Genomic DNA, 21,444 nt, shown 5'->3' with positions numbered 1-21,444 from the left:
GGCGGCCCTTCTGCTTGGAGTGATGTAGCTTCTTTGGTTTGAGTCTAACTTTGCTGCACACCAGGTATTGGCCGGTGTTGCAGTCCACACTGTGGAAGCTGCGTGTGATTTTGACACTGTTTATAGAGGCTCACCTTGTGACGATGAGGTCCAGCTGCTGCCAACGACGTGATCTTGGGTGCCTCCGTGAAACCTGGTGACAGGGTTTAGTATGAAAGAACGAGTTGGTGATGCAGAGGTTGTGATAGGTACACAACTCCCATCAGTAAGTCCTTATACTTAAATGAGTTTTTAACCACTCTAATCTTTTGCTCAGCACAAATGCTCCCAGAGTCAGAGGCCTGTCCAACCTGACCCGCGGGCTCCCCTCGCGGCGGCTCACTGAGTTGCAGCCTGGGTGTGACACGTGGGCACTCCTAGCGGCGGCTCATTGAATTGCAGCCCGGGTGTGACCCGCGGGCTCCCCTAGTGGTCGGGCAGGTCTATGCGAGAGATGCCCGTGCATGCGCTGAGATTGCAGCCGGCGAGTTGCAGAAAGCTTGTTGTTGTCGAGGAGCCTGAGCCTGGGAGCGGCGGAGAGTCCGGAGTCGCGATGTCGGTGAGAAAGGGCCTCTAATAGTCGGTGACTGACATTGGCAGCGGCCAGTGGTGAGGGTACGGCTCCCCTCCCCCGGAATCTCCTGGAGAAGCCGAGAGAGCTGAGGCCGCTCGGGAGGGTGCAGAGGCGGGCAGACGGCAGCGGGAGCAGCGGGGCTTTAACCCTGTGTTCAGGCCCGGCTTTTACCATTCCTTTGCTCGGTTTGAGCAGCCTCTCGGCTGCCAGCCTAGACCCTGATAATCAGCGGGCTATTCGGCTACGGGAGGGGTGCTTGATCCTGCCCTACCTCAGGCTGCACATTTGCAGCTGGGCGGACAAGCTGCAGATGGCACGGCAGAAGCCTCACTCTCCCCCTCCCCCCTCCCGTATCTCAAAAGATGTTTTAGGTACATTTTGACCGGCCCAAGCCCCTTTGTAAGGCTGACCACAGGAAAAAAGAGGGAAGATTTCCCCAATTTTTCCCTCTCCAATGTCCCAGACGAGTTGAGGCCAATTTGGGCTGTGGGACAGAGTGGGTGGAACTCATGAGCCAGTATAACTCTACTAATTGTTGTCGACTAATATCCATTATAAGCCCACCGACTGCCACAGCTACCTCGACTACACTTCTTCACACCCTGCCTCCTGTAAGGACTCCATTCCATTCTCCCAGTTTCTCCGTCTCCGACGCATCTGCTCTGATGATGCTACCTTCCATGACGGTGCTTCTGATATGACCTTTTTCCTCAACCGAGGATTTCCCCCCACTGTGGTTGACAGGGCCCTCAACCGTGTCCGGCCCATTCCCCGCACCTCTACCCTCACCCCTTCCCCTCCCTCCCAGAACGGTGACAGGGTTCCCCTTGTCCTCACTTTTCACCCCATCAGCCTCCATATCCAAAGGATCGTCCTCCGCCATTTCCGCCACCTCCAGCGTGATGCCACTACCAGTCGCATCTTCCCCTCCCTTCCCCTGTCAGCATTCCGAAGGGATCGTTCCCTCCGCGACACCCTGGTCCACTCCTCCATTACCCCCACCATCTCGTCCCCGTCCCATGGCACCTTCCCCTGCAATCGAAGGAGGTGTAATACCTGCTCATTTACCTCCTCTCTCCTCACTATCCCAGGCCCCAAACACTCCTTTCAGGTGAAGCAGCGATTTACTTGTACTTCTTTCAATGTAGTATACTGTATTCGCTGCTCACAGTGTGGTCTCCTCTACAATGGGGAGACCAAGCGCAGACTGGGTGACCGCTTTGCAGAACATCTCCGCTCAGTCCGCAAGCAGGACCCTGAGCTTCCGGTTGCTTGCCATTTCAACACTCCCCCCTGCTCTCATGCTCACATCTCTGTCCTGGGATTGCTGCAGTGTTCCAGTGAACATCAACGCAAGCTCGAGGAACAGCATCTCATTTACCGATTAGGCACACTACAGCCTGCCGGACTGAACATTGAGTTCAATAATTTTAGAGCATGACAGCCCCCCATTTTACTTTCATTTTTAGTTATTTTTTCTTCCCTTTTTTTAACATTCTTTTTAACATTTTTTACAATTTTTTTTTGCATTTATTTCATTTCATCTTAGTTTGTTCAGTTTGCTTACCCACTGTTTTTTTTCAGGTTTGCATTTGCTGCTGTTCAATATTCAGTGTATTCACACCTAATCTGTACTAATGCTTTGTCTTTCAACACACCATTAACATATTGTTTGCCTTTGCTCCGTGACCTTTTGGTCAGCTATGTGGCCTGGTCCAATCTGCACCTTCTCCTTTGTTATCTCTTGCCCCACCCCCACCTCACTTGCTTATAACCTGTGACTTTTCTAATATTTGTCAGTTCCGAAGAAGGGTCACCGACCCGAAACGTTAACTCTGCTTCTCTTTTCACAGTTGCTGCCAGACCTGCTGAGTGGTTCCAGCATTTCTTGTTTTTATTTCATGAGCCACAAGGTCCTGGGTTCAAGTCCACTTCAGAGACTTGAGCGCAAAATGTAGCCTGGCACTACAATGCGGTACTGACAGAGTGCTGCACTGTCGGAGGTGCTACCTTCCAGATAAGGTGTTAAACCAAAGCCCATGTCTGTCCTGGGTGTAAAAGATCCTGTGGCTGAAGAAGAGCAGGCGCAGTGGTTAGCCGCAACCTCACTGCTTCAGAGACCCGGGTTCAATTCTGGGTACTGCCTGTGTGGAGTTTGCAAGTTCTCCCTGTGTTTGCGTGGGTTTCCTCCGGGTGCTCCGGTTTCCTCTCACATGCCAAAGACTTGCAGGTTGATAGGTAAATTGGCCATTATAAATTGCCCCTAGTATAGGTAGGTGGTAGGGAAATATAGGGACAGGTAGGGATGTGGTAGGAATATGGAATTAGTGTAGGATTAGTATAAATGGGTGGTTGATGGTCGGCACAGACTTGGTGGGCCGAAGGGCCTGTTTCAGTGCTGTATCTCTAAATAAATAAAATAAATAAAGTTTTTCCCAGTGTCCAGGCCAATATTTTCCCCTCAGCCAACACCTAAAACAGTTGATCTGGTTATTTATTTCATTGCTGTTTGTGCACAGCAAGGTCCCATAAACAGCAAGATGATGATAACCAGATAATCTGATTTAACTGAGGGATAAATAACTGTCTTAAATGGGATCTTCTGTGCTCACCTATGAGCGCCAATGGAGCGTCAGTTTGATGTCTCAAGCAAAAAATGGCATCTCTAAAAACATCAGCTTGCATTTTATATAGTGCCTTTAATGTAGTAAAATGTCCCAAAGTGCTTCACAGGAGCATTATTAGTCAAAATTTGACACTGATTCACCTAAGGAGATATTAAGATTGATGACCAAAAGCTTTGTCAAAGAGATAGGTTTTGAGGAGTGTCTTAAAGGAAGGGAGAGAGGTGGCGAGGTTTTGGGAAGTGAATTCCAGAGTTTAGAGCTGAGGCAGCTGAAAAGTGCAGCCACCATTGGCAGAGCATTTAAAAGCGGGGATGCACAAGAGGCCAGAATTGGAGGAGTGGAGAGATCTCAGAAGGTTCTAGGGCTAGAGCAGTGTTGCCTAATACACTTGCCGCATTTGGTAGATCGACAACAGACGTGGCAGGTTGATGCTGTTCATTTTTAGAGCCACACAATACTGAGTTGGGTTAAAATTGCAGCGGTGGGTATGAGTTTGGGTGGCACTTGCTAGACTACTATTTGTCGTCCATCCCTAATTGAGCAAGGAAGAATCAATCACGTTGCTCTTGGACAGGGATCACATATCGGTCAGACCGTGACTATGATTATCAGAATATAAAAGCAAAATATTGCAGATGCTGGAAATCTGGAATAAAAAAAGAAAGTGCTGGAAATACTCAGCAGGACAGGCAGCAACTGTGGGGAGAGAAGCAGAGTTAACGTTTCAGGTCCGTGAGTTCTGATGAAAGGTCTGTTTTTATCAGACTATAGTTCCGTTGTCAGGTTTCTCATGACCTGGAAGCTGAAGAGCCACTTGCTCAAAGAAACAAGAAAAATAGTCTGCTGTTTGTTACCTTTGTACCTGTTCTCTCTGGGTGCCTCGAACAACGATACATTTAGATCAGCGGGGGTGCTCTTTGTAAGCATGAGCAGCGTTTGGAAGGGCAGCGGTTCGATTGCCGTCAAAACTTTCTTGGAGAATCTAGTGACACAGGCGATGCTAACTGAAGAACTTGGTTTTGTTAAGCTGGTAGTTGGTTTTCGCAGAAGAGTTTTGGTGTGTGAGCGATGGACAGTGTCGCATGGCTGCCAGTGTGCAGTTTTGGTAAGCTGGGGCAGTGCAGCAAATCCAAATGTGTTTTGCCTTCACTTTAATAGATCTGCTGAAATAAACAATTGAAAGGAATAAGGTGCTATTGCATAAAATGAAGGATTACAGGAGTTTGGCCATGAGCCAAAGTTCTATTAAATATCCAGACTCTATGTTTGGAATTGGCAGGTGACAGACCGTAAGCAAGGCAAGAGTCAAAGTGCAGAAGCCAATAGGTAGAGATTTGTTGATTCTTTTCCCTCTCCAAGTCTCTCTCTCAATTTTGATAAAATACTCTTGAAGAAATTTATTTTCTGGTGCACACTGTCAGAAACAGAACGCTTCAGTTAATAGATTGCCACCACCCTTTGAGAGTGTATACAGTAGGCTTGTTTTGTTGGATTGCAAAACCCTTTTGAAGCTGTTCTCCTGGCTCTGGCAATGAGTGCATCGGTCTTGATTGCTGAAGATGTAAAACTTCCAACCTATTTTCAAAAGATTGCACATTTGTTTTTATTAATATTATGTATATTTTGTGTCATGTGTCGAATATGGTAACCTGATGGCCACAACTTTGGTGAGCGTTGAAATCCAATGGACAACATTGGGCTAGAGGAGGTTTCAGAGATAGGGAGATGTGAGGCCAAGAGGGATTTGCAAACTGTATTTCTGCATCAGTTACACTATTCATGTGACAGTATTGGACAGTGTTGTAAGTAACTCAGCTGAGTGTATACTGGGATCCTGTGTCTCAACTGATTTTGAAATTGATTCTGAAATCATCAATTTTTCTAAAATGGACTACAGTCTACTCTTAATTCTAAGCTCCTAATTTGAATTATCTAATTCAGTTTTTTGAGTAAAAAGATTTAATTTGAATTACTAGATAATTTGATTTTTTTTTGTGCATTAAAAAAGCCTTTGAATTAACATCAGCTTGTGCACTGCATCAGAATAGTTTCTGTCTGAGAGAATGTTAGCTCAGAAGAGATGCAGAATTTCAGGTTGGACAAATTTGATAAATTTTAGGATGGAAGTTTTGACCTAGTGAAGGATGGGGTCTCCTTGGGAGACCGGAAGAGATTAGAGTATTATTGAGGTGTGGAAGAGTACTCCTGTGGAAAGTGCAATTGAATGGTGGAGCAAGCTAAAGGGGCTGTATGATGACCTCCTATTTCCTGCGTTCTTATGTTCTTACATTGAATTATATAATTAAATTTATGTAATCTGGAATTAAGAGCAGGCTGTAGTTAATTTTCTAAAAATTGGTGAGCCAATTTCAAAAGGAATATGTTGCAGTGGCAATAACTGAAACCAAGCATAAGAAGAGGGAAGATTGGATACTTAATATTCCTGGGCACAAGTTATTCAGGAAAGATAAGGAAGGATAAAAGGAGGAGTAGCAGTTTTGATTAGGGAAAATATTGCAGTGCTAGAAAGAATATCCTCGAGTGGTCAAAGAATCTATTCGGTTGCAGTTAAGAACAATAAACAAGCTATTACATTACTTGCTGTATTTTATAGATCACCAAATAGTGGAAAAGAGATAGAGGAGCAAATCTGCAAAGAAATTACTGAGTTGGAAGAACTCTAGAGTAGTGATAATGAGAAACTTTATAATGACCCCTTTTTCAAAATTCAATCATGTGACATAAGCGTCGCTAGCAAGGCCAGCATTTGTTGCCCATCCCTAATTGCCCTTGAGAAGTTGGTGTTGAGCTGCCTTCTTGAACTGTGCCATCCATGTGGTGTAGCTACAACCACAGTGCTGTTGAGAAGGGAGTTCCAGATATTTGACCCAGCGACAGTAAAGGAACAGCGATATAGTTCCAAATCAGGATGGTGTTTGACTTGGGAAGAACTTGCAAATGGTAGTGTTCCCACACGTCTGCTACCCTTGTTTTTCTAGGTGGGTTTGGAAGGTGCTGTCCAAGGAGCCTTGGCGAGTTGCTGCAGTGCATCTTGTCGACGGTACACACTGCTGCCACTGTATGCCGGTGGTGGATGGGATGCCGATCAAGCGAATTGCTTTGAATTGTATGGTGTCAAGCTTCTTGAGTGTTGTTGGAGCTGCACTCATCCAGGTAAGTGGAGAGTGTTCCATCACATACCTGACTTGTGCCTTGTAAATGGTGGACAGACTTTGGGCAGTCAGGAGGTGAGTTGCTCATCGCAGAATTCCCACCCCATGACGTGCTCTTGTGGCCACAGTATTTATATGGCTGGCCCAGCTAAGTTTCTGGTCAATGGTCACCCCCAGGATGTTGATGGTGGGGGATTCAGTGATGATAATGCCATTGAACATCAAGGGGCGATGGTTAGATTCTCTCTCGTTGGAGATGGCCATTGCCTGACACTTGTGTGGCATGTCTGTTACTTAGCACTTATCAGCCCAAGCCTGAATGTTGTGCAAGTCTTGCAGCAATAGGGCACATTGTGCTAGGGGCAGAAAAGGGGAGAAATTCCTCATATATTTCTTACACAAAAGGAAGGACGCATAGGAAGGGCTAATTTCAACGAATTGAGGAGGGCTCGTGCTCAGTAAATTGGAGTTGAAGACTGACAGGCAGAAATGTAATGGAGAAATGGGTGACCTTTAAAGAGAAAATGGTTCAGGTATTGTCTAGACACATTCCCACAAGAGGAAACAGGAGGGCAACTAAAGCCAGAACTCCCTGGATGTCAAAGGAGTTAGAGAGTGGGATGAAGCAGAAAAAAGGGGGTGTATGACAAATGCCATCTTGATAATACAAGGGAAAATAAGGCTGAATATAAAAAGTTCAGAGAAGTGAAAAAGAAATGAGTGGCAAAGAAACAGTATGAGAATAGATTGCAAGCTAACATAAAAGGGAATCCGAGGGTCTTCTATAGACATATCTTATATATTAATAGACATATTAATAGTAAAAGAGTTGTCAGAGGAGTGGTGGGCCAATTAAGGACCAAATGGAAGCAGAAGACATAACTGAGGTACTAAATGAGTGCAATGCATCAGTATTTACCGAAGACAAGCGTTTTGCCAAAGCTATGGTAAATAAGGAAGTTGCTGGGATACTGGATGAAATAACAAAAATAAAGGTAAAGAAAAGCTGGTGATATATAAAATGGATAAGTAACGCAGTCCGGATGGGATACACCCTAGGTAACTGAGGGATGTAGAGGTAGAAATTGCACAGGTGCTGACCACAATCTTCCAATTCTGCTTAGAGAAAGGGATGGTGCCAAAGGACTGGAGGATTGCAAATGTTACACCCTTGATCAAAAAAAGGGAGAGGGTTAAACTGGGCAATTACAGGCCAATCAGTTTAATGTCGATGGTGGGGAAGCTTCTGGCTTTGATAATCCGGGAGAAAATTAACAACTGCTTGAAGAAGCATGGACTAATAAAGGAGAGCCACCGTGGATTTGTTTAAGACAAATTGTGTTTGACTAAATTGATTGAGTTTTTTTGATGATGTCGCAGAGAGAATGGATGAGGGCTGTGCAGTTAATGTAATGCATATGGATTTTCAAAAGGCATTGATAAAGTACCGCATAATAGTCTGGTTAGCAAAATTGAACCCCTATGGGACAAAAGAGGTAGTAGCAGAATGGATGCAAAAATGGTTAATGGACACGTGAATGGCTGTGTTTTGGACTGGAGGGAGAGATACAGTGTTGTATCCCGGGGTTCAGTACTAGGGCCACTGCTGTTTTTGATGTACATTAATGACTTGGACTTGGGGATACATTACAAATTTTGAAATTTGCAGATAACATAAAACTTGGAAATGTAGGGAATAGGAAGATAGTAATGGACTTTAAGAAGAAATAGGCTGGTAGAATGAGCAGACATGTGGCAGATGAAATTCAGTGTAAAAAAAAAGTGAGGTGATACATTTTGGTAGGAAGAATGAGGAGCGACAATACATGTTAAATGGTGCAATTTTAAAAGGGATGCAAAAAGGGAGAGACCTGGGGCTGTGTACAAATCTGTGAAGCTGGCAGGACAGGTTAACAAAGCAGTTCATAAAGCATATGGGATGCTGGTCTTTATAACTAGGGGCATAGAGTGCAATAGCCAGGAAGTTAGTCAAAACCTATATGAAATATTAGTTTGGCTCCAGCTGGAGCATTGTGTCCAATTCTGGACACCACACTTCAGCAAAGATCTGAAGGCTTTTCAGAGGATTCTGAAGAGATCAACTAGAATGGTTCCAAGGATGAGGGATTACAGTTAGGTGGATAGACTGGAAGCTGAGGTTGTTCTCCTTAGAGCAGAAAAGGCTAAGAGGAAATTTGATAGACATGTTTAAAATCATGGAAGGTTTAGAAAGAGAAACTGTTTCCAGTGGCTGAAGGGTTGATAATGAGAGGGCACAGATTTAAGGTGATTGGCTAAAGAACATGAGGCAACTTTCTTTAAACATCTTTTTGAGTGATTAGGGTTTGGAATGGTGGATATAGATTCAATAGTAATCTTCAGTAGAGAATTAGATGAATAATTGAAGGAAAACCATTGCAGAAATATGGGGAAAGAGTGGAGGAGAGGACTAACTGGATGGCTCTTTGAAAAAGCTGGCACACTTGATGTGCCAAAGGCCTCCTATGCTATACTATTCATCGTTGGTCCATGTCAGGCTTACTTGTGTTTTTTGTACATGAGACACAATATATAGATGTATTTTGTTTACAGATCTCATCTCATGCATAATTTGAGAATTAATGAGTCAATAGGTTTTCAACAACAACAACTTGTATTTATATAACACCTTTAACTTAGGAAAATGTCCCAAGGAACTTCACAGGAGCTTGATCATACAAAATTTGACACCAAGTCACATAGGCAATATTAGGGCAGATGACCAAAAGCTTGGTCAAAGAGGTAGATTTTAAGGAGTGTCTTCAAAAAAAAAAGAAGAGGGGTAGAAAGAGAGAGAGGTTAAGAAATTCCAGAGCTCAGAGTCTTGGCCACCAATGGTGCAGCGATTTAAAATTGGGGGTATTCAAGAGGCCAGAATTGGAGGAGCACACTTATCTTTGAGGGTTTAGGGCAGGAGGAGATTACAGTGATAGTGTTGGGAGGGGGCACAGAGATTTGAAAATAAAGATGAGAATTTTAAAATGAGAAATTTTAAAAATAATTTAATCTTTTGCAGAAACACGAGTTCTTCGTTGATATGACATGTGAAGGCTGTTCTAATGCTGTGACTCGAGTGCTGAATAAGCTGGAAGGTGAGCATGAAAGTTTTGTCACATGAAAACTGATTCCAGTGTGGAAAATGATTCTCTGATCTTGATCGGGTTCATACATTTTACTCAACATACCAATAGTGGGTTGTTTAAGATTACTATAGATTCTAACTTCTTTCGAGAAGATCGGAAGATAATTACAAATGAAGGCGGCCATTTGGTTCATCCATTCTGTAGGACACGAAAGTCCCTCCAATTGTTGCAACTGTTTGGTTCTTAAATGGTTCCAATAATCTATCCAATAGTTTGTTCCATGTGTTGATCACTTAATATAAAGAAGGACTTCTTGATATCTGTCCAGAATTTGTTTTTTTCACTAGTTTGAGCCTATGGCTCCTAGTTCTACTCTTGCAATTTAATTTGTTTCCAGATTTATCTTTTATTATTTATAAGGTCGCCTCTCAGAGGCTGAAAGAAACAAATTTCTCATAACTCCAGCCTTTTAACAGTAGGGATGAGCCTTGTAGCTAGCCTCTCCACACTACCTCGAGACATTTGATTGCCTCCCTTGTAGCTCAATGACCAGAAGTGAATACAGCACTCATGGTATGGACTGACCAAATGGCATAGAGTTGACAGCATGCTAGTTGTAGGGTTACCATTAGGATGGAGATATAATGGGTATGTGATAATGTTCTGGTATTCCGCTATGTGGCTATTCTTAAGTGAACCTAGAGAGTATGCTTCAGCAGGGTAAGTGAACCATAGAGACCATTGTTGCTGAGCTTCAACTCATCCTTTTGCCAGTTCTGTTGAAGGGTTACTGATCTGAAATGTTAACTCTGCTTCTCTCTCCACAGATGCTGCCAGACTTGCTGAGTATTTCCAGCATTTCTTGTTTGTATTTCAGCTGATCCTTGCCTGATGTGTTCAGTCACACACAGAGATCTTGGCTGATCTCAACTCCACTTTCATACACTTTCCCCATAGCTGTCAATTACCTTATGTCCAAGGATCTTATTGATCTCCCTCTTGAATAAATGCAATGACTAAGCATCCACAGAGCTCTGGGGTAGAGAATACCAAAGATTTGCAATCCTCTGAGTGAAGTAATTGCTCCTCATTCTTAAATGGCTCACTCTTTATCCTGAGACTATGACTGCTTAGTTTTAGATTTCCAGCCAGTGAAACAACCTCTGAGTATCTGAAACAGCTTATCAGCGTCTAAAACATTGGGACAAAGGATAGCCAAATAAACATGTTAAGCTTTTGTTCACTATCATGAGCAATGTAATAGGCTTATATGTCAAAGGGCAAAATATCAATGGACTAACTGAAGTATTGATTGAACTGGAGGTACAAGGAGCATGGCTACACTGACGTGGAGGGTCAGTGCATATGGAAACATTGACAAAAGCATGACACAAAATGAGCAGTGTGGACAAATATGTGTGTGTTTCTGGCTAACAGCCTAGTTTGAGTAAAATTCGCAAGAAGACTTTTGTTTCCAGCTGGTAATTACTAACTGTAAGGAATTTGTTGGTTTGGGAAACCTTTACTAGCCCTTATCTCCACTACACTTGAATGCTGTGGAGGTAGCTGCTGGGCAATGAATGACTTCGGCCCCCACAATCAAAAATGACTCTCTGGGCAGTGTCTGGGGCTGAAGGGTGACCTTATGTCAACTAATTTCATCTTGGTTCAATGGTAACCCTCTTCCCTGTGAGTCAGAAGTCTGGGTTTGAAAGCCAAACGACGCTCTTTTTTCAGCAGCCTGAGGAGTAGAGGTCTCTTGCAGTGTCTCAATTATCAACCTTGTTGAGATTGCCTTTCACTGTCCATAAACTTGAAGTCATCCAAAACTCTGCTACCTATATCCTAACTCACACCAAGTCCTGTACGCCTGTCACCCTGTACTAACTGACCTACCTTAGGGCTCAGTACGGCGAAGCCTCAATTTAACAATTCTTGTTCTTGTTCTCAAATCCTTCCATGTCCTCGCCCCTCTTTATTTCTGTAACCTCCTGCAGCCCTACAACCCTCCAAAATTTCTATGCTCCGCCAATTCTGGCCACTTGCACATCCCTGATCTTCTTCACTCCCCCATTGGTACTTGTGTTTTCAATTGCCTGTGCTTTAGGCTCTGGAATTCCCTCCCTAAGTCCCTCTACCCACCTCCTCCTTTAAAACACCCCTTAAAACTTGCTGCTTTGACCAAGTTTTTCGTCACCTAATATCTCCTTTTGTGCTTCAGTGTCAAATTTTGTTTGGTAACACTCCTGGACAAGTATAGATTTCTGGATACTCGTGACATCAAGGGGTGGGGGATAGCGTGGAAAAGTGGCATTGAAGTAGATGATCAGCCATGATCTAATTGAATAGTGAAGCAGGCTTGATGGGCTGAATGGCCTACTCCTGCTCTTATGTTTCTAACTCAGCTCAGACCAGTGTAATAAACTTGGTTTTTTTATGGTCTGTATGCTTGAGTGCCACACCAGAAAATGCAATTACCCAGCCAGCTACTGGGGAAGCCCAAATAGATAGTTTTCTACTCTATAACAAAGCATTTTATCTTTGGCGTTGTGCCTGTCTTGTGCCTAATTGTTTTAATTTTCTTTGGGGCCAACTTTAGTCCTTCACTGCTCTTCTGTGATGTCTGAAATGTTGAAGGCAGTCAGTAGTCTTGTGATATAAAAATAATTAGCTCTGATTTAAATTACAGGACTGTTTGCCGTAGTTGAGATACCTAGTTCAGTTGTGGAATGGAGTCTGTCTGTAGAGCTCTGCATATTGCTCGGGTGTTTTAATTAAAAAAAAGGGTTAGTGAAAAATGGGGGTGAGTAGGTACTTGAGTCTCTGATGCATCCTTCTTCATATCTGAATCCACACATTGGGTACTATCTGGTTTCCCATTCATGTGCTTACCAAACATTCATGTATGCATTTTTTAACATGTTCTGGGGAATGTGGGCAGTGCTGGTAAGGCCATAATATTGCCCATTCTTAATTGCCCAGAGAATATGAAAAGCACCTGCCTTGAATTGCTACAGTCCTTGATTTGATGATGCTAACAGAATGGCATTTGGTAGGGAATTGCTGGAATTTGACTCTGCAACATTGAAGGGATGGTGGTATATTTCCAAATCAGGAATGATGTGTGACTTGGAGAGGATGTGGAGGGTGATGGTGTTCCCATGATTTTGCCGTTCTCGTCCTTCTTAGTGATTGAGGTTGGAGAGCTAGGAGGGCTTAGTGGACATTGATTTGGGCACATCCATAGTAAAAGATGAAAGAAAAGGAGAAGGATTTTTTTCCTCCTCCCTCTTCACTCAAGCTCCCACCACTGCTCCAGAGAGGGTCAACACAGGCCAGTAATTGAAGTTAGAGAGAGATACAGCACTGAAACAGGCCCTTCAGCCCGAGTCTGTGCCGACCAATAACCACCCACTTATACTAATCCTACATTAATCCCATATTCCCTACCACATCCCCACCATTCTCCTACCTACACTAGGGGCAATTTACAATGGCCAATTTACCTGTCAACCTGCAAGTCTTTGGCTGTGGGAGGAAACTGGAGCACCCAGCGGAAACCCACGAGGTCACAGGGAGAACTTGCAAACTCCGCACAGGCAGTACCCAGAACCGAACCCGGGTCGCTGGAGCTGTGAGGCTGCGGTGCTAACCACTGTGCCGCCCACAAGTTCCCAGTCTATTTACCTTAGTATAAAACTTAGTCCACTAAGATGCTACTTACCAGTTTCAGAATTCTCCTTTCTGCTTTATAGAGCTCTTCTAAAGTTTTTAAAAAGCTAAAGTAAAATGATCTGCCCTCAATTTGTTTTGCAGATGTGCAGTTTGATATTGATCTTCCCAACAAAAAAGTTTTCATTGAATCGAAGCAGAGTGTGGAGGTGCTGACAGAACACCTGAAAAGGACGGGAAAGGCTGTACAGTATGTTGGAGAAAAGTAGAGCATGTGTGGTGGTCGGTGTAATTGAAAAGGTAACTACTCAGCGTGCATGCCACTGGAAGAATTCTGCAACATCTACGACTTACGCAATGCTCTGTCTGTGTTTCTGCACAAATACTTGACACTTGGAATTTCTATCTGGTCATCTTTGGACTCTCAAGCCAGTATTTTCATGCTCCCTTCTATGGGAGTGCTTTATAATGATAAGTGAATAAAATGAGGATGATTTAGATTATCGTAGAATCATAGATCATAGAAATGTACAAAATGTAACTAAGTCTGGTGCAGTGTGTTAGGCCATACCAGAGTCTTCCAATCCACTGTCAAATTACATTGAACATGTCACAGAAATACCAGTTGGAGGTGAGGGACTACCCACAGTGGTATTGGGGACAGGGGAATCATGGGGGACAAGAGAAAGCCGCTGTATCTGGCCAGAATGTGCTGCCCTCGTACATGTATCTGTATATTCTTTCATGGAATGTGGGCGTCGTTGGCAGGCTAGCATTTGTTACCCATCCCTAATTGGCCTTGAACTGAGTGGCTTACTAGGCCATTTCAGAGGACACTTAAGAGTCAGTCACATTGTTGTGAGTCTGGAGTCACAGGTAGGCCAGACCAGGTAAGTATGGCAGATTTCCTTCCCTAAAGGACATTAGTGAACCACATAGGTTTTTGCGACAATCGGTGATAGTTTCATGGTGCTGTTACTGAGACAAGCTTTCAGTTCCACATTTTTTTTAAACATAAACTCCTTTCACATTTAAAAAAAAGTATATAACTTGTCTGCATTGTGTTAGCTGGGGCAATGATTGAGGTGCTACATATGCCTCAACAGCTCCACTCTAGGAGCTGGGTATGGGCAGACAGTCATGAATTAGGCTATCTGCATGTTTGAGGAATGGTGCAGGAGACAAAATAAGGTTTGAAACTGGATTTCTGGCTTTCAGGTGGCTGTAGGGAACTATTTATATTGTGTAATTAACTTCAGGGCAGAAATATGTCCAGTGAAACACTAGATATAATTAACATCACTATCGAAGATGCACATCACTTAATCTTTCTAGCTCACTCACAATAGCCACTGTTGCCTCAACCTGCTTATGTAAACTCTAGGTCACATTTTAAATGGTAGTACTACTGGTGGTGGCAAGATTAAAGATCAAATACTTTAAATAGTTTTCTTCTCATAGTATTGTCTCCTCATAAAGGTTGTGGCTCCTGCAAGTAACTGCTGTTTAAGTGTGAGCTTTGAGAGTAAGTTTTGGAACGCTATTTAATATTGGGAAGCATTGCAGCTAAACCTACTTTTGCCTGTGCATGTTGAGTGTTTATCTTTTTTATTCTTCCTAGCCTAGTGCTGGTGATATTTTTCTGGTGCCCCCTAACTCAAGCATACAAGCTTTTTCAAAACAATACAAGAAAAGTTTAAATTTCTGCTGCTTTTTAAATTTAAAGCTAATGCTTGTGGTCGTGCAAGGCCTGTACAATGTGGGTGTAAGCAGGTTATTGAATTGGCAGTGACTAGAGGTAGTGCTAAATTGGCATATCTAAAGCATGGCTGGAGCTTATAAGAATATTTTCCCAATGAAGAAGTGGATATTTGAAGCAGGCTCTTAACTGGCTAATTTTAAGTTTATTAACGCCTATAAAATATCACGTTAATATCCTGGAGTTTTTGTTTTTTTTATCTTGGATGTGTTACGCATTGTGTTTACTATAGGGATGAAGTTCAGAACAGTCCCCCACGGTGCAGTTTTACTTGGGCCCTTAAAAGGAGTGAGCATATGGAGGCTGAAAAACTCTGAAGGTGATCATATGCCTGACCTTATGCAGTATGTCAGATTCAAACAACCTAACTAAACTGAATGTATATTAGTCATAGATGGCATTACCATATTCCAAGACGACTGAGCCCATGGCATTCAGCAGAGTATTAATTACTGTATATACTTTAAAAAGGAGCTGGATCTGCTTCCTGAAATTAAATGTTACATAGTTGATAGCAGGCTTGACATTACAAAAAGGCAGATGGCCACAGCTGGTATTTTGGGCCAACTTATCTGGAAAGGTTAAATGTCTTATGCAGTCCTTTGATCATTGATGCAGGTGTGTGTTTTTGACTTGCACATGTTTTCTTGCACAAATATTTCTTTATATACTTCGCATCAGTATTGAAGGAGTAAATGTTCCTCATAATGCGGGAGTTTGAATACCTGGCAAACCAGATTAGCCTATGGCTGCGACTGCTCCTTCTCCAACTAATCCACATTATTTTTTTCCTCATTTTATTTCCTTTCACCCATTAAGTCTGCACAACATAACATTCTCCAGCCAAAAGCCCACTCCAGGCTTAAACTGGCTGCCAGGAGGTACAGCAGAAGGAAGTGCTGAAACTCCATCTCTGATTTTGACCTTCTCTTCTACCTCCGGACCTTCATTGCTGTTAACTGTTAAGCAGTTGTTAACTGGAAATTCTTTGCCATGAAGCGAGCTCCTTCGAAGAGAAGTCCTGAAAAAGAACATTTTTCGAAAGATAAGGGCAGGACATATTGTAGCAGATCATGCAGATACTATAGATATTTTTATTCACGGTACCGCTGCAGTGTTATCTCTGGTATTTCATAAAGATTAAGACACATTGTAGTTGCGAATTACATTTTGAATTTCTTGGTAATTTCTAATTCTTTCGGAAGTGGGACGCCGCAAGGACATCTGACCCTGTAACGTCAAGCTATGCAACTTCCCCAGGACAGTGGTTGGATGACATAAAATGTGTTTGTGCTTGGGAACGGCCTTACTGGAAACAGAATTCTTTGTGTTCAATGTCAGTATCAGGTGCTTCCAAGTCAAATACAACACATGTTGTATATACTAGTTAAAGCTGCTTCTGCACTGCCACAACAAGGTACTTTAATTCCAGCCTCAGAAAGAGCATCCCTGCACCCCACCCCCCCAACACACACACACACACACACACACAAACACAGAGTTAGTTCATCAGTTCCATTCTCCACACCTGCTTTTGTGGTTTCTCTAAGTGAGAGTGCCCTTTGCAACAGTTTTGTGGTATGATCTGATGCCCACTGCAAACAAGGTTGTGTCCCACATTCATTCTAGTTAGGACTTTTACAATCAGGAGAGTTTCATCCCACAAGTAAAGTTAAATGGTGAAAGATAATTTTTGATGGCCCCCCCACCTGCCAAGAATGAGGCACATTAATTTCGCCATATGGACATTAAATTTCAAATTGTTGTTGGGAAGAAGAGAAGGCCTATGACAAGGGGTTGCCAGACCCCTGGCTGGAAAGATATTTTTGCATATTAACAGGCAGTGTTTGGAACAAAGGAGCTATCCCCTGCTCCAATACAATCCACAAACAGACATGGTCAAACCAGTTAGTCACAAGACTAACCTGCTTGGCAATCTTTTTTTTTTCTGAATTGTACAGTTTTGAACTGAGAGCCAGCGGAAAGCTGTTTACTGCTGGATTAAAAAGACCTCTCCTGGCTGGCTCACCACAGCCTTTCCTGTCTGCTCCCTTCTGTTTCTCACGGAGCTCCAAAACCCACTGAAGACACATGAACCCCAAGAGAGAAAAGTCTCCTACAGTGAACTTGGGAAGATTACTGGGCACCAACGAAAAGCAAGATCTACCTACAATCAATGACTGTACAGTGAGCTCGAAGAATCGTAACAAAAACTCTTCAGATATGGTCTCAAACTTTTCCACTTTATTTTCTTCTGCTCTTTTCTGTCTCTATCTGCATGTGTGTATCACGTGTACATGCTAGCGTGGGCGCGGTATGTATCCGTAGGCATTAACCGAATTAGAGTTTAAGTTTAATAAATTTCAATCTTTTTTCTTTAAACCTAAGAAGACCTGTTTGTGCTGGTTTCTTTGTCTTATAATTGGAAAGTGGTGAACAAGGATTCACCAAGGGGTATTTAAAATTAAACCCTGTTACAGTAAGACCAGGCGAAGGCTGAAAGGGAACCCTAGACCTCTTTCTCACCTGGTCGTAACATGGTGAATTGGTAGAAGCAATTTATATAGTTATATATAGTGCCTTTACCATAGTAAAATGTCTCAAGGCACTTCATAGAAGCATTATCAAACAAAATTTGTCACCAAACCATTTAAGGAACAACTTAAAGGAGGAGAGAGAGGAAGAGGAGTTGGGGAGGGAATTCCAAAATTCGGGCCTAGGTAGCTGCAGCCACAACTGCCAGTGGTAAAGCGATTAAGATTAGGAATGCTCAAGAGGCTAGAATTGGAGGAGTGCAGATATCTTGGAGGGTTGTAGGGCTGGAGGAGGTTACAAAGATAGTGAGGGGTGAGGCCATGGAGGGATTTGTAAACAAGAATGCAAATTTTTAAATTGAGGTGTTACCAGACCAGGCACAATGTGTGTCAGCGAGCACAGGGGTGATGAGTGAACAGGATTTGATGCGAGTTAGGATACAGGCAGCATAGCATTTGAATGATCTCATGTTTATATAGGGTGGAAGTTGGGAGGCTGGTCAAGAAAGCCTTCGAATTAGAGTCATATATATATATATATATATATATATATATATATAGAAGGAGGCCATTTGGTCCATCAAGTGCATTGCCAGCTCCCCACAGAGTAATCCAGTCGGTCCCACTCCCCTGCTCGATCCCCTTAGCCCTGCAAGTTTATTTCCTTCAAGTGCCCATCAGTTTCCTTTTGAAATAATTGATTGTCTCCACTTCCACCACCCTTGTAGGCAGCGAGTTCCAGTTCATTACTGCTCGCTGTGTAAAAAAGTTCTTTCTCACATTCCCCCTGCATCTCTTTCCCAAAACCTTCAATCTGTGTCCACTAGTCCTTGTGCCATCAGTTAATGGGAACAGTTTTTCCTTGTCTTAACTCATCTAAGCCTGTCATAATCTTGTACATATCTAACAAATCTCCTTTGCTCCAGGGAGAACAATCCTAGCTTTTCCAACCTAACATAAATAAAATCCCCCATCCCTGAAACCATTCTGGTAAATCTCCTCTGCACCTTCTCAGGCACCCTTGCATCCTTTCTAAAGTGTGGTGTCCAGAACTGGATGCAGTACTCTGGTTGGGGCCTAACCAGAGCTTTATAAAGGTTCAGCATAACTTCTCTGCTTTTGTACTCTTTGCCTCTATTTATGAAGCCCAAGTTCCCATATGTTTTCTAACCACAGTCTCAGTATGTACTGCCAGCTTCAGAAATCGATGAGCATGCACCCCCAGGTCCCTCTGTTCCTGTACTCTTTAGAATCGTGCCATTAAGTCGATATTGCCTCACCCTATCCCTTTTGCCAAAATGCATCACCTCACACTTATCTATATTAAATTCCATCTGCCACTTGTCTGCCCATTTTGTTAACCAGTCTAGAGGTAACAAAAATATGGATGAAGGTTTCAGCAGCTGAGAAGAGACAGAACCAGGCAATGTTATGGAAGTGAAAGTAGACAGTCTTGGTGATGGAGTGGATGTGTAGTTAGAAGTTCATCTCGGGGTCAAATTCCAAGGTTGCGAATGGTCTGGTTGAGCCTCAGACAGTTGCCAGGGAGAGGGATGGAGTTAGTAGCTAGGGAGCGGAGTTTGTGTCAGGGACTGAGGGCAATGGCTTCGGTCTTCCCAATATTTAGTTGGAGGAAAGTTCTGCTCATTCAGTACTGGATGTCAGACAAGCGGCATGACCAATCAGAGACAGTGGATGGGTTAAGAGAGGTAGTGGAGGTAGAGCTAGGTATCGTCATATGTAGGTTTTGTTTAGCATTTGAGTATGATGTTTTTAAACTTGTCCTCCGGATGTGCACAGCTAGGTAGGTCAGTTTAGTTGCTTGTTCCCAGTTGCCCCAAGAAAGTAATAGACTGCCTTCATTGCGATTGGTTGTGTACAGCTGAGTGACTTGCTAGGTTGCATAATGTGGAACCTGAGATATGTGTTGGCCTGACTGGGCAGGATTGATTAGGTTTCCTTCCTGAAGGGTACTAATGAACCAATTGGCTGTTCAATGATATTCTGGCAGCTTTAATGGCCTTTTTTGTTCCTGGTGTTAGTCTGCAAATTACCAGATTTCTTGATGAAAGGTCGCTGACCTGAAACGTTAACTTTGCTGCTCTCTCCCCAGATGCTGCCAGACCTGCTGAGTATTTCCAGCACTTTTTGGTTTTATATCAGATTTCTTGAATTCAGTTTCACAATTTTCCATGGTGAGGTTTGAACTTGTGACCTGAGATGCTAGTCCAATATCATAACCACTGCTGTTTCATACATGCTATTGAAATCAAGTCAATCGCAACATTTAAGAAGGAGTTAAATGAGTACTTAAAGAAGAAAAATATTACAAGAGATGGAGAAAGAGCAAAAAAATGAGAGTAGACATCAGTATGGAGCTAGCAGTGGAGTAGGCATGATTGACTGAAATTGCCTCCTCCTGTGCTGAAATTTCTGATAAATCTTGGCAGAATTCACCTTCAGCCCCATAAGAAAGGACAATAATGTCGTCTAGTTCCCTCTTCAAAACAAAGTCCTTGACTGTGCAGCTGTAAAGTACTTCTGCTCATTTGCTACTTTCACAATAGTTTTAAATTGTACTGTTGTAAATGAACTTTGTAATACCTATTAAATTTCATTCCCTTTCAGAAATCACCAACCTGAAATCAAAGAGCTATTTTGACGGTCAAATCAATGGAACCAAATTACAGAGCAACGCCAGCTGGATTCTTTGTGAACATAATGAAAAGTTTTAATTCCGATAATTATTAGCCTCTTATTGAATGGAAAACAAAGTGCTTCTCATGTAGTTGTTTGGACTGTTGCCTCCTTGAAAATGCCTTCATTTATAATTTGTTTAAATGCATCTATAATTATTTTCTTCTATTCTCATATATGCAATAAATAAATGCCTGTCTTAGTAACTCTTAAAGCAGCTGCTTTCAGCCTTTTTCTCCTTGCATTAGTCTTAAGTTTCATATTTAATTAGTAAGGTTGCTGCAGTTCTGAGTGTGCTGTAACTCGAGACACGGCGAAATGTTTTTTCTGTCTTGCCCACCTGATGACATGATCAACAAGTTCCTATTTGGAATCAGTTCTATGAAGTGTTAAATTCTTTGCAGTTGCTGTCTGAACTGTGTATCTTGCTTTTATTTCAGATTGCTACTATTTGCATTTTTAAAAAATTGGATAGAATAATGTATGTTACTGTAATTTGAACTACTTAGAAAAGTTACACTAGAACCCCCTGGGTTAACTAACAGAAAAGCTCAGGCATAGGGCGAATATGTATTCATGTACATGGAAAATTATTATTTGTACTATAATATTCAGGATTGGGTAGGGATCATTAACTGTATTCATGCAGTATTTGGAATGGGGTAGTCATCACTAACTGCACTGCTGCAGCATTTGGGATGGGAGCCTTGAGTTTCCTCTACATTTACACGCAGATACACATGTAATCTGGATGCAAACAAATTATGTGGTTTAAAAGATTGCAGAAATTTGGGTGAGAGCAAGGTGTGTGTGTAACTTTTATACGCCCAATTCTTCTCGCGATTTGCACTGTATATATCTTACATTTGAATTTCCTTGAACTTCTGCATTTGTTTAGCCAATTTTGGTGAATTCTCTACCCCAATATATTTAGTCCTGTGCTGATAAATAAATAAATTGGTTTCCTTATATTTCATGCCTTTGTAAGTACTTGAACCTCTGTGTCGTATGAACACCTCTACCATAATTCTCCAACTCTGTATGACTCTATAACTGTTGATGTGGTTTTTTATTGTAAAGGTCGAGAAATATAAAACATCAGAAAAGATAAAAGTAGTTTGCATCATTCCCCTTCAAATATTTTTGCAATAATATTTGGTGTTTTTCTTTTATTCTTTCACGGGATGTGGACGTTGCTGGCTAGACCAGCATTTATTGCCTATCACTAATTACCCTTGAGAAGGTGG

At 42.5% G+C, this 21,444-nt stretch overlaps 1 protein-coding gene across 1 annotated transcript; it reads left to right on the top strand.

Annotated features, from left to right (window-relative positions):
• Positions 1 to 475: 475 nt before the first annotated feature.
• atox1 (antioxidant 1 copper chaperone) lies at positions 476 to 21,166 on the top strand. The gene is made up of 4 exons (XM_068043915.1): positions 476 to 598; positions 9,469 to 9,544; positions 13,352 to 13,507; positions 20,129 to 21,166. Exons 1-3 carry the CDS (start codon positions 485 to 487, stop codon positions 13,474 to 13,476), a joined length of 315 nt encoding a protein of 104 aa, XP_067900016.1. The 5' UTR covers positions 476 to 484; the 3' UTR covers positions 13,477 to 13,507; positions 20,129 to 21,166.
• Positions 21,167 to 21,444: the final 278 nt, after the last annotated feature.

The sequence above is a fragment of the Heterodontus francisci genome, chromosome 12 (genome assembly GCF_036365525.1).
Source record: "Heterodontus francisci isolate sHetFra1 chromosome 12, sHetFra1.hap1, whole genome shotgun sequence".
NCBI lineage: Eukaryota > Metazoa > Chordata > Chondrichthyes > Heterodontiformes > Heterodontidae > Heterodontus > Heterodontus francisci.
Note: the sequence above shows the minus strand (reverse complement) of the source record. Positions and strands in the feature narration are given on the sequence as shown.

What these genes read in the sequence shown, in the direction of transcription:
- atox1 (XM_068043915.1), top strand. Translation starts at nt 485, where the DNA reads ATGCGAGAGATGCCCGTGCATGCGCTGAGATTGCAGCCGGCGAGTTGC. An exon ending in AGTCCGGAGTCGCGATGTCG is followed by an intron (nt 599 to 9,468) that starts GTGAGAAAGGGC and finishes AATCTTTTGCAG; the next exon opens with AAACACGAGTTCTTCGTTGA. An exon ending in AGTGCTGAATAAGCTGGAAG is followed by an intron (nt 9,545 to 13,351) that starts GTGAGCATGAAA and finishes TTTGTTTTGCAG; the next exon opens with ATGTGCAGTTTGATATTGAT.